The sequence below is a fragment of the Piliocolobus tephrosceles genome, unplaced genomic scaffold, assembly GCF_002776525.5.
Source record: "Piliocolobus tephrosceles isolate RC106 unplaced genomic scaffold, ASM277652v3 unscaffolded_648, whole genome shotgun sequence".
In the NCBI taxonomy this organism is placed as follows: domain Eukaryota; kingdom Metazoa; phylum Chordata; class Mammalia; order Primates; family Cercopithecidae; genus Piliocolobus; species Piliocolobus tephrosceles.
Window position 1 is genome coordinate 1 of NW_022333696.1, and position 12,463 is coordinate 12,463.

A 12,463-nucleotide genomic window follows, 5' to 3' on the forward strand; every position below is an offset into this window, starting at 1 on the left:
ATGGGATGGATAAGTCCGTCCACCCTCCCTCGGGCCCTGGCTAGGCTGCAGCTGCGAGCTGTGTCATACTCTTACCGGGGGAGTGAAAAACTGAGGCCCAACATTAAATCACCCACGGCAAGAAATGTCGGCCTCTGTGTCCCCACGCTGGGATCATTCTTCACCAGCGGGTTCGCCTGAGCTGACTTCCCTTTGCAATGGTGTCTGCAGGTTTAGCCCAATGCTGTTCCCCGTGGAGGAGAGAGAAGCCTCAGTGGGCCTCTGTCTGTTGGGAAGAACAAGATATTAGCTTGGCACAAAACCACCACAAGCCCCAGGGGGCCCACACCCTGTGCGACAGGAGAGGGGCAGAGAACTGTGGGAACTCAGGAAAGCTTGCGTCCCCAGCCTCTCCCCCATGTTCCCAACCCCTCCCCTGCATCCCCAGCACCCTCCCCTGTGTCCCCAGCCCTCTCCCCTGCTTGCCCCATCTCTGCTTTCTTTTTTTCATTTTCTTTACTTTTTTTTTTTGAGACAGGGTCTGGCTCTATCACCCAGGCTGGAGTGCAATGGCACGATCTCGGCTTACTGCAACCTTCACCTCCCGGGCTGAAGCAATTCTCCCTCCTCAGCCTCCCCAGTGGCTGGGACTACAGATGCATGCCACCACACCCAGCTAATTTTTTTTTTTTTTTTTTTTTGGTAGAGACAGGATTTGCCATGTTGCCCAGGCTGGTCTCAAATTCCTGAGCTCAAGTAATCCTCCCACCTCAGCCTCCCAAAATGCTTGGATTACAGGCATGAGCCACCGAGTCCAGCCTGCTTTATTTTTCTTTACAGTACTTGGAACCTTCTAATGTACTAAGGACACGTGTATTTTATTTTTTGTCTTCCCTAGAACAGGAGCTTAACGTGGGCAGGTATTTTTGTTGATCTCATCTATCACCCTATCCCCAAGCACCTGGAACAGTGTCTGGCACATGAATGGTGTGTTCTAAATAAATATTTCTAATAGATAACTAAATGAAATATCCTACAAGAGAAAGCTAGTATTTGGAACTCACCCATCAACAGAACCTAAAAGCCAAAGACCTTTAGCCTGTCTCCGCCTCTGAACACACCTAACCCCGGAGGAGCCAGCAGAGAAAAAACAGGAACAAAGGTGGGGAAGGGAGCAGGTGGCGCCCACCAAGTAAGGACCCCTGAGGCTTAGGCCAAACCTGAGCTGGAGAAGGGACTAATCTAGGAACTGGGTGTGAGACTAAGTTTAGATTTGTCTGGCCTGGACTTTGTAACACCTAAACAAGGGTTGGTTATTCCATTATCTTTTTTTTTTTTTTTTTTTGAGATGGAGTCTCACTGTCCCCAAGGCTGGAGTGCAGTGGCGTGATCTCAGCTCACTGCAACCTCCATCTCCCAGTTGGGATTCTCATGCCTCAGCCTCCCGAGTGGCTGGATTACAGGCGCACACCACCATTCCCAGCTAATTTTGTATTTTTAGTAGAGATGGGGTTTCACCATGTTGGCCCCCTGTCTCACGCCTGTAATCCTATCACTTTGGAAGGCTGAGGTGGGCAGATCACGGGTCAGGAGATTGAGACCATCCTAGCTAACACGGTGAAACCCCATCTCTACTAAAAATACAAAAAATTAGCTGGGCGTGGTGGCGGGCGTCTGCAGTCCCAGCTACTCAGGAGGTTGAGGCAGGAGAATCGCTTGAACCCCGGACGTGGAGGTTGCAGTGAGCCAAGATCACGCCATTGCACTCCAGCCTGGGCGACAAAGCAAGCCTCCATCTCAAAAACAAACAAACAAAAAACCTTCAAAAGAATGTAAGAATTATTATTTTTTAAAGTACAGCTTTAAAAATGCCCCTTACAAATACATCAGTGTTATATTAAGGCAAACCTACTTCAGAAGCACAAAGTTAATTTCTTATGATTCCAAGAAATACGTGAATGTTTAAAAAAAAAAAAAAAACCCAAACACCCGAAAAGGGATCAAACTCAAGATAATTTGTAACATTTTATTGCAAAAAGAAGGGCAGAAAACAGTCTTCTTCTTCCTACCTGTTTATCACAGACCTCCCTTAGAGCAGTAATTTTTAGCAGCTCTCCTGTGCAAACAAGTCTCATCAAGGAATCAGTGTACGGGCCACAAATACCTTCTCAGTGCAGTTTCACCTACAATACAAACACTCAGAAGCACAAATTTAACTGAAGTGAGAAACCAGGCCATTTTGTAGCTTCAGTTTTTCTACCAGTAATATGTTAATTTCTTGAAATAGCCCAATAATTTACTTCTACTATCAAAACAGAAGTCCAATCTGGGAGAACAATTATTATGGAAGTCACACTAATTTTAATCACATTAGTAGAGGAATTCATATTAGTATAGGCTGAGACGGGAGGATCGCTTGAGCCTAGGAGTTTGAGACCAGCCAAGGAAAGACAGTGAGACTCCATCTCTATTTTTTTATATAAAGAAATTCAGAGAGGAGAAGAAAGCAGATTGATATGTGTCTGTCCAAAGACAAATTTTGTGTGCCTGTACATACAACCCAACTATGAACCTTCCTTCACGCAGCTCACAATCCAGTAGCGAGAGGGAACTACGAAAACACGAGACCCCACGATGAGGAAAAAGGTGTGCATCAGAGAAAAGAAAAACGCTGCAATGACCCAATGGCAGGAGCAGCATCCACTTTCTGTGTTTTTTTGAGATAGGGTTTCACTCTGTCTCCCAGGCTGGAGTGCAGTGGCTTGATCTCAGCTCAATGCAGCCTCAACCTCCCAGGCTCAAATGATCTTCCCATCTCAGCCTCCCAAGTAGCTGGGACTACAGGCGTGCACCACCACACTTGGTTCATTTTGTTGACTTTTTGGAGAAACAGGGTCTCACGATGTTGCCAAGGCTGGCATCCTGAAGGGCGGGTGGGGCTTCATCCTACAGAGATGAAAGGCGGAAGAAGCTCAGAGCCCAAAGCAAAGGGGTTGGGGACAAGGCATCCAGAACAGAGTGGCTCCGCTGAGACATCTAGTAGGATGCCAGCAGGGAGAGGTGTGGTGGAAAACACAGGGCCACAGGGTGAATGCTCACATGTGAGGACAAACCACCACAGAACACGACAGAAACACGGTGCACTAAATCAGGCTTCAAATCACAGCCCTGCAACTTGAGAGCTACCACAGGCAACCGGAAAGGGAGCACGGACAGCACCGCCCACTACCTGAGGCTGTGAGAGGACCAGAAACCTGCGCTTAGGAATGACCTGCCTTATTCCAGAAGGAACTCTGGAAACACAAAGACACAGTACAGCAAAATACAGTAAATGTTAACCATGTTGGCTGAGGAGAAAGTGAAGAGGTCTAAGACTCTGTCATAAAGTTTACCTCCACTCTAAACTCTCATTACTGGCGAGCCACCAACCGGACTGTAAATTTTCTAGCAGCTAAATTGAAGAGGAAACTGTGATCAGGTAAATGGTTTATAAGATGCAAACAAAACAGAACAGCCACCACAGCTGCTGAGAACACACTGCAGCTCCAGCTCCAGGGAGGAACAGGGCGGCCAGGTCCTGGGGCTGCCCTGCAGCAGGCATGTGAGCCGCAAAGCCAGCGTCCCTCAGGGTGGACAGTGACTACAGGCTTCATGGGGCCACATGCCCCCAGCACAAGCTGAGGAAATCTCCCAGGGCAATTCAAGGAACAGGGTCTCACAATGTTGCCCAGGCTGGTCTCAAACTTCTGTGCTCAAGCGATCCCCCTGCCTCCGCCTCCCAAAGTGTTGGGAGGTCAGGCGTGAGCCACTGCACCTGGCCTGGCAGGCACTTTAGAGAAGAGGGCTTTGCATCCTGAAGGGCAAGTGGGCTTCATCCTACAGAGATGAAAGGCAGAGGAAGCTCAGAGCCCAAGGTAAAGGGGAGTGCCCAAGAAAAGTGACTCCATTGGGAACACAGTGAGAGGATCCTGACGCACAGCTCGGGTTACACCAGACACTGATTTCAAAGTATCTCAGGAATGGTGGACTCAGCACCCGTCAGGCAATTCTCTCTCTCAAGCAGGCTCCTGGTAGATATTTAGTAGCAGGCGAAATCAACATTATGTTCTGACAGATACTTGCTGATGGTTAAAGAGCTATATGTGCTTTGAGGACCAGCTGAAGTGGGGCAGGACTAACACCCTCTGGTGAAAATACGGAAACCCAAACACACAAGTCAGAGCAGGAGGTGTCTGCCCCCACCCCCAAACAATAATGCTGACCCTGGATTTGGGTTCAGTGCCTCGCCCAGCGTGTGAGTGTTCAGTAAGTGGAAACCATCATCACCATCATTAGGTAACGGAAAACCATCAAAGCTTTGAGTGGGCTTGTTGGCCAAGAACAGTGGTCGTGTATTAGCCACTGCTAATAATCACAGCTGACAGTCACTGAGCACTTGCTCCATGCCAGGATCACGGGAAGCAGCTCGCATGCATTTCCTCAATATTCCCTCCCAGTAACGGCAAGGACACAAAACTGGTAGAGCCAGGACTGGAATCCAGGCAGGCCCCAAAGCACTCCAGTGGAGCCTGCCAAGGTGGGCAGGCTTTCACGCTAATGAGGTCCAGTACTTGACCACCACTCCTAGGTGAGCGAGTTTAACAGAAAACCTAAAACTAAACCTAAAATCTAAAAACTTGAGCAACGCATAAAAAGCAGGCTGTTAAAATGGATCATAAACCTTGCATCACTCACTGGAAAACCACTCAAATGTCTCTGCGACATGGCCTCTGGGGAGGGCACTCTGTGTGGCTCGTACCACCCTAGTGACAAACCACTTGAACCTGGGTGGTCATCGGACCACATTTCACAGATGATGCACAGAGCCATCTGCATCCACTGTGGTCAACATTTTAAGCTAAGATTTGCCAAATTGTAGCCTGCTGGATTCCAGGTTCTCTTCACATCTTTTTCCAGTAGCCATGTCTTGCACTTCCCAAGTATAAAGGAACTGAGATGCAAATTTTAAAAAGGAGGATTTAAGAATAATGAAAAGAGAAAAATCAAGAAAGCACAATCACTAGTGCAGAGATAACAGAATTTCTGAATTCCCCGAAAACAATCTATATAAATGCATGTGAAATAATACACCAGCATCTGTGGCCCACACGTCACATATCAGGAACTGATGTCAGAATATAAGGTAAACATGTTACTTTGAAAACACAAATCCTCACAAATCATTAGGCAGTAAGGCTGAATCTAGCATCCCCCCATGCACAGCGCAGTGAGGCAGTGTCCGGCAGCCGTAGTGCTCCCCGTGTCCCAGTCCAGTCTCTGGCAACATCAGGTACTTCCCACCAATAACGAGGAGCCTTCCAACATTTTCACAACATCTCAAAACTGACCCCTTTTCTAGCTTAAATGGCACGGATCTGGAAAGGCAAACTATACACAGATTCAGAAAAGATGACTGCCCCGGAGGGATTACAGAAAAAGCGGCAGTCAGGTGTACAATGAAGTAAAACGTGTCCTCCCCAGGGGAGGGGGGATCAATTGAGCTGAAACTGGCAAGAACTAACTCCAGGGAGCTCACAACACCGAAGACCCGGATTTCCCGCTGCCTGAACGCCCAGTATTCGCACACTGATAAGAACACCTCCCCGTAATTCCCCTGCCAGCGCCTCCAACACCCCCAATCCTTTCCCCAGGAATCCAGTCCCCGTTTCTGCGGCTCCTGTAACAGCCACATTCCCACACAAGTGCTGCCTGACCTCCCCCAGACCTCCAACAATCACCCCCCAATGCCCTCGAAGGTCTATTCAGAGAAGTCATCAAGATGCTGTCACCAAGGAAATTCAAGGACCTCCAACTTACCAAAAGGCTTCCGGCTGTACAGAGCTAAGCTTCCTATTCCCCTCCTAAACCTACAACCTAGTTTTCATTTCCCAAGAAGCCTTTCCTTGTGCTCACGCACGCAGTTGTTAGCCGGCTTGGTGAGGCACTCCAAGCAGTAACAGCCGCAGCCACAACATAAACCAGAAGCATCTCCACCAGGAAGCAGTAATAATACTTTGTCCTAATGATCCCTTTGTCCTTGGAAAATGAACTTCAGAAAGAAAGTTATCCACTGCGAGCAGAGCAGGCTTCTGGGTCCGGACCCAGGTCCCACTGGCCCACTCAGTGGCTTCTCGGTCCGGACCCAGGTCCTACTGGCCCACTCAGCAGCTTCTCGGTCCGGACCCAGGTCCCACTGGCCCACTCACCGTTGGAGAGAGCTTGCTGAAGCTCGGTGTCCGATATCACTCCACTCCTGTCTTTATCAACCCTACAACATCAAGAAGACCAAATAAGCTGGCGATCCAAAGTTCAGGAAAAGCAAAACAAACGTCTCCTGCCAACCCTGCACCGACTCTGGAAGGCTCAGAGCCTCCTGGAACCTCCGCCTCTCCCATCCCGCGGAGGAGGGCAGGGGAATCAAGGAAGTGCCCCAGGAGCCCACGTCCAAGCGTGGTCTTCCCCTAAGAGGCCAATCATCTTTCTCTCTCAATCCTTCCCTTCCTTCCTCTCCTGGCCTGTCTGAATTCACATTTGCACCAGTTTCCCTTTTTCACAAACAAGATTCCCTCAGATAACAAAGGCATTCCCTGGCCATGAGTCACTACAGTTTCGGTCATTCATTCAGTGGAAAAGCGACCCGGGACAGAAGGCGCCGCCGTAAAGGTCACCTGCCCCGAGCAGACGCCAGGTCGCTGCTGCTTCCTTGGCTGCTGACACTTCAACAGCGCCCAGGCAGTCTGTTTCTGCTTTCCCCGAACACGCACCCCTGGAGACCCTCCACCTGGCGGCTCTTGAGGCGAGAAAAAGGGCCTAGCCCAGGAGCCGGTGGCCGCGACCTCGGGTCTGCAGCGGCGCACTCTGCACCTCCGCAAGGGCCCAACGCACAGGACAGGGACCGGGCAGGAGACGGGGGCGGCCACAGGAGACCCACAGGGGACGGGGGAGACCGCAGGGGACCCGACAGGGGACGGGGGCGACCGCGTCCGTCGGTCGGGGCAGGGGTCGGGAGCGGCAGCAGCGGGGTTCGGGGCAGGGAACGGGGGAGGCCGCGGCGGTCGGGGCAGGGGACGGGGGAGGCCGCGGGGGACCCGACAGGGGACGGAGGAGGCCGCGGGGGAACCAGCAGTGAACCGGATCCGCGGCGGTGGGGGCAGGGGTCGGGGGAGGCTGCAGCGGAGGCGGGAGGTGCTGGGGCGGTGCCAGGCCGCACCTCTGGAAGACGTTCCACAGAAAGCTCTGGTCCGGCAGCGCCGCGCCCGCAGCAGGCCCTGGGCCGGCACCGGGGCCGGGGCGGTAGGAGTAGGCGGCCATGGGCCAAGGCGCGCGGCTGGGCTGAGGCGCCTACGGAGACGTGAAACCTCTCACGGCGACTCCGCTTCCGGCTCTGCCGGGGGCAGGGCCTGGCGTTACCTCCACTTCCGGGGGCGCAGGAAATGCGTGTGCTCCGGGATGGTCACGGGGTCCCGCGCGGCCAATCACCTCGCAGCTCAGTTGCCAAGCAACGCCCTGGCGCCTGCGGGGCCTGTGCGGTCCGGGGCGCCTGGAGAAAGCCAGAGCTCTGGAGCAGGCAGCCTGCTACCGGTGCTGGGAAGGCGCTTGGAGAAAATGTCCGGCTCGGCGACCCGGGACGGGAAGTGGTGGGGCAGGGAGTTAGTTTGCCTTTCAGTTCTTGTATAAAAAGAAGTTTTGACGTGAATGTGATTCAGGCTAACAGTCGGAAACTCTGGGCGGGGCGCGGTCGCTCACGCCTGTGAGCCCTGCGCTGTGGGAGGCGGAGGCGGGCGGAGCTCTTTAGCCCAGCAGTTCGAACCAGCCTGGGCAGCGTGGCCAGACCCCATCCCTACAAAAATGTCAGAAAATAGTCGGGCGTGGTGGCGAGCCCCTGTGGTCGCATCTACTCCATGGGCAGAGGCGGGAGGATCGCCTGAGCCCGGGAGGTCGAGGCCGCAGGGAGCCGAGATAACTGCACTCCAGTCTGGTGGACAGCGAGACTGCCAAAAAAAAAAAAAAAAAAAAAAAAAAAAAAAGGCAGGCCGGACGCGGTATCTGATGCCTGTAACCCCAGGACTTTGGGAGGTCGAGGCCGGTGGATCACCTGAAGTCGGGAGTTCGAGACCAGCCTGACCAATATGGAGAAACCCCGTATCTACTAAAAATACAAAATTAGCCGGGGGTGGTGGCGCACGCCTATTCCCAGCTACTTGGGAGGCTGAGGCAGGAGAACTGCTTGAATCCGGGAGGCGGAGGTTGCAGTAAGCGGAGATCGGGCCGTTGCACTCCAGGCTGGGCAACAAGAGCGAAACTCCGTCTCAAAAAAAAAGAAAAAAAAAGGAAAACGCATTTCCGGTGGGAAGGGCAGTGTGCAGCGTTCTCGGTTGTCTGTTCCGCCCGTAAAAGCTTCCCTCCTTTAGGTTTAACCTGCGCCCCCGCGGTGTGCCCCAGCGCCGCCCCCGACGCCGTGCAGCTGGAAACACTGGGCGCCTCCCTGCCCGGTCCCTTCCCGCCCCGTGGTGGTGCAGCCCTGCCTCCCCCGAGACAGCACTGCCTCCGTGCTGGACACAGTTCTGCGGTGTAGCCTGGAGTGCCTGTAGCACCAATCCCCGGAATTGGGAAGCGCCCAGCTCTGGGCCACTGTGATCCCTGGGTCTTTGCCGCGCGCGTAGTCTCGTGCTGCCTTCCACCCCAGTCCTGTGTCCTGTGCCCTGGTTCAGGCTACTACAATTATTTTCATTATTTCGTGGGGTTTTTCCAGCTTTTCAGGTGCTTCAGTGCTTCATTCCATGAATGCTCTTTTCATCCGCGTAGTTCCAAGGGTTGTCTCTGAATTTTCACTAATTTGCCTACCAAGATGTTGAATGGACCCAGAGCCAACGACGTGGTCTTTTATCAGTGGCACCTGAGACTTTCTTCCCTGTGGACGCAAATCCATTATTCAGCACTCCAGGCACAGCTATAGATCTGATCAGCTATCCCTTCTCCAAACTATCTCATCCTCTGTCCCATTTTTCTGTCTCTCTTGTCCACAAGGCATATACCTGAAAGTTTTCGAATTCCTCAAAGAAATTTAGATATTTTGTGGCTGTGGCATTCACTTAATGTGTTAATCTACAAACCTCTTCTACAATGTGGATTTTTTTTTTCATGATGTAGTGAATTCAAGTGGTTTGTAGTGTTCTCTTCATAAAGTTGTAAACCAAACATAAAATTCTAAGGCCCCACCCCATCTGAATGGACCCCTTCTCTGAGCCAGGGCACTCCAAATTAACCTGAAAACCATGAAGCGGGGGTGGGACATGGCTGACTATGCCCTCCTCCCTTTTGGAATTCAGGGGAAGCCTGCTACCCCAAGGCTTCATCTGCTGATAAAACTTTGGTCTCCACCAACCGCTTATAACCCAGACATTCCTTTCTATTGGTAATAACTCTCAACTAATTGCCAATCAGAACATTTTTAAATCTACCTATAACCCAGAAGCCCCCACGTTGAGTCGTCCTGCCTTTCTGGGCTGAACCAATGTATATCTTAAATAGATTTGATTGATGTCTCATGACCTTCTAAAATGTGTAAAACCAAGTTGCACCCCAGCCACCTCCTGAGGGCTATGTCATGGGCGTGGCCACTCTATTTGGCTCAGAATAAATCTCTGCAAGTATTCACAGAGTTATAGTCTTTTCATTGACAAAGTATTCATATCACTTGTTGAAGAATCCTTTCTAGAATCTTCCACAGCTCTTTGATCTGTAGTTTCTGAAGTCCATCTTTATTCTCCTTCCCATCACTGGCTCCTGTTTTGTTCTCCAGAACTCTGAAAATACTAACAGCTATGATTTTGTGACCCAGTTTGGAAGTTCCTCTTACAGGGAAACATCAGCAAGAAACAGCTCAGCGCTGGACGCGGTGGCTCACGTCTATAATCCCAGCACTTTGGGAGGCTTAGGTGGGAGGATTGCTTGAGGCCAGAACTTCAAGACTAGCTTGGGCTATTTTAAATTTAAAAAAAGTGGGGAGCATCTCACTGACTGCAGCAGGCCTCAGCCTCCATCTCCCAACAGTTAGTTGGGCTGTACCGACTGCTGGCCGAGTCTCCAACCTGGAGTACCACAGCCATCGTCACCCATGGCACCCAGGAGTGCTCTGTGATGCTTTCCCTTTAGTTCTAGGGGCAGAAAATGCCTTCATTCAAGAGAGGACACACTTAATGAATGCAACCAGCTAGAATCCACTCTAACATTTAAATGTGTGACTTTGTTTAATCCTCACCATGCCAAGGCACCACATCCACATTTTACTGAAGAGAAAACTATAGTTCTGAGAAGGTAACTTGCCTAAAGCCAAACATGCAGTAAGAGGAGATTCAAGCCCAGATCCTTTTGTGCTTTTTCTACGTCATCTCAGTGGCAGCAAGGCTGACTCTTGAAAGGGAGGTTAATTACTATGAAATTAAGGTTTAAAGAAAAAACACCCTGGCCGAGCACAGTGGCTCACGCCTGTAATCCCAGCACTTTGGGAGGCCGAGGTGGGCAGATCACAAGGTCAGGAGATTGAGACCATCCCGGCTAACACGGTGAAACCCCGTCTCTACTAAAACTACAAACAATTAGCCGGGCGTGGTGGCGGGCGCCTGTAATCCCAGCTACTTGGGAGGCTGAGGCAGAAGAATGGCATGAACCTGGGAGGCGGAGCTTGCAGTGAGCCAAGATGGCGCCACTGCACTCCAGCCTGGGTGACAGAGCGAGACTCCATCTCCAAAAAAAAAAAAAAAAAGGAAAAAAGAAAAAACACCCTGCGTGCATACTCATACAAATGCACAAATGGATGTGTCTAGAACAAGCGATACTGGCCTGATATATACACAAACTATGCAGCTGCAGTCCCCGCCTCTTCCACAACCCTGACCTCTAAGAAACCTCTAGCTCTGAATCCTGTCAGCACCTGGGCTGTGCTGCGTGGGACAACATTGTCTTCACAAGTCCTCTCCACATTCTCAGAGGTGGGGGTTTTGCCATTGATGGGGGATGCTGCCTGAGTCCAGTCACCAGGGACAAAGCTACAGCGGAGACCAGCATCTGCCAACAAAAAGAGAGATAATCTCCCACCCCAGGTCTGTTCTAAGCTTTCCAGAAGTTGAGAAATTAACTGAAAGATAACACTTTCCTCCCTGTGTTAAGGTTAATCACATAATATATCCAAATACTGGGTCAGTCTTTACTGTGGTCTCATTTCTCTAATTTGAAAATGCCTTTTCTGTTTTCCTTAGAATTTTTCTAAGCGTTTCTGGGCACGTGTGTTCCACAGTGCACCCTCTTGTGCATCTGATGTCTTTGGCACATATAGGCCCTTGACAAGTATTTGTTGAATGAGCGGATGACCATCCTGTCCTTTGTGTGAACAAGCATACGCAAGTGTACATTGTTCCTGTACATGTATCCAGCAGCATCCCTCCAAAGCCACTTTGGTTCACTTATTTTCTCAGGATCACTGACGGCTGCATCATGACAATTGCACACAGAATCTTTCCTTTTCCAGTCACTTTTCCTTTTTCCAGATTCCAGCCATAGAATTCCAGGGACAGAGCCAACCGTGCCTGGCACCCCCTTCTGTCTTGGGACAAGGACACTTTCTCCTGTGGCTCCCGTCTTCCTTCCAACATTCTTCTGCCAGAATTCAGTATGGAAGACAATGACCTACCACTTTTAATTTTTTCCTGTTTTGCTCTTCTACCAAATACCGCTTTTAACACAGGCTTTTCACTGAGTAGTGGACAATCTATCAAATAGGTGCTGTTTGGTGTGAGGGGGCATTTGCAAAGGTCTGCATCAGTGCTGGCTGATGGAACTTTCCAGTGATAGGATCGTTCCACAGCTGCACTGTCCAGTGCGGAGGCTACTTGCCACTGTGTCTACTGCTCAGGATGGTGCAGATCTGAGTATCTTACACACAGTGGCCACTGTGTCTACTGCAGGGGACGGTGCAGGTCTGCATATCTTACACACAGCTCACCTTTTTGGTGCCTTTGATCCGTGTTAGGAATTATCCACATCTTCTCTATGGGCAATATTCTACTTTCTTTTTATATTGACCCAACTATTTTACTTCTTTGGTATGTCCTTTCTCCTAACACATATGGGTTCGCTTTGAAACCTTGAAACCCGCATTTACAAAACATTTTCAGTATGAAACATGGTTCCATGACTCATTAGTGGAGAACCATAAACATTTACATTTCCAGACCACCCACTGCCCAGTGGTTTTCTTGGTCTCAGTACTCATGAAAACGGTCTGAAGGTTTGTTTTGGGTTCCTAAGCAGTAGACACACACACAACACTGCCTGTCAGCTGTTTCTTGGAAACTAAATCAGCCCTTCTGTTGCCGTCCTATCATGCTTCAGGGGTGCCTGTGCTAGTTTTTAATTCTTTGTCCCGACACTTAAATGTCTGCTCAAA

The 12,463-nt window shown here is 50.5% G+C and overlaps 1 protein-coding gene across 4 annotated transcripts; it reads right to left on the reverse strand.

Moving 5' to 3' along the window:
* Window positions 1–6: 6 nt before the first annotated feature.
* On the reverse strand, window positions 7–7,441 carry LOC113220219 (programmed cell death protein 6-like). Of its 4 annotated transcripts, none has more exons than XR_003307131.1 (4): window positions 7,229–7,441; window positions 6,225–6,286; window positions 2,049–2,162; window positions 7–265 (listed from the first exon to the last, which is right to left on the reverse strand). XR_003307131.1 is itself a non-coding variant. In XM_026448997.1 (3 exons), exons 1-3 carry the CDS (start codon window positions 7,327–7,329, stop codon window positions 2,921–2,923), a joined length of 168 nt encoding a protein of 55 aa, XP_026304782.1. In that variant the 5' UTR covers window positions 7,330–7,440; the 3' UTR covers window positions 1,980–2,920. The 4 variants fall into 4 exon arrangements, 2 of the variants coding, with proteins under 2 accessions (XP_026304782.1, XP_026304781.1); XR_003307132.1 differs by having other exon boundaries at window positions 2,049–2,925; window positions 7,229–7,440; XM_026448997.1 differs by lacking the exon at window positions 7–265 and having other exon boundaries at window positions 1,980–2,925; window positions 7,229–7,440.
* Between the last annotated feature and the right edge of the window lie 5,022 nt (window positions 7,442–12,463).

Bases quoted from the DNA above. Each gene is read 5' to 3' on its own strand.
- LOC113220219 (XM_026448996.1), bottom strand. From the start codon at position 7,329: ATGGCCGCCTACTCCTACCGCCCCGGCCCCGGTGCCGGCCCAGGGCCT. The intron at 6,287-7,228 runs GTGCGGCCTGGC...TTGATGTTGTAG, and splicing joins CTGTGGAACGTCTTCCAGAG to GGTTGATAAAGACAGGAGTG.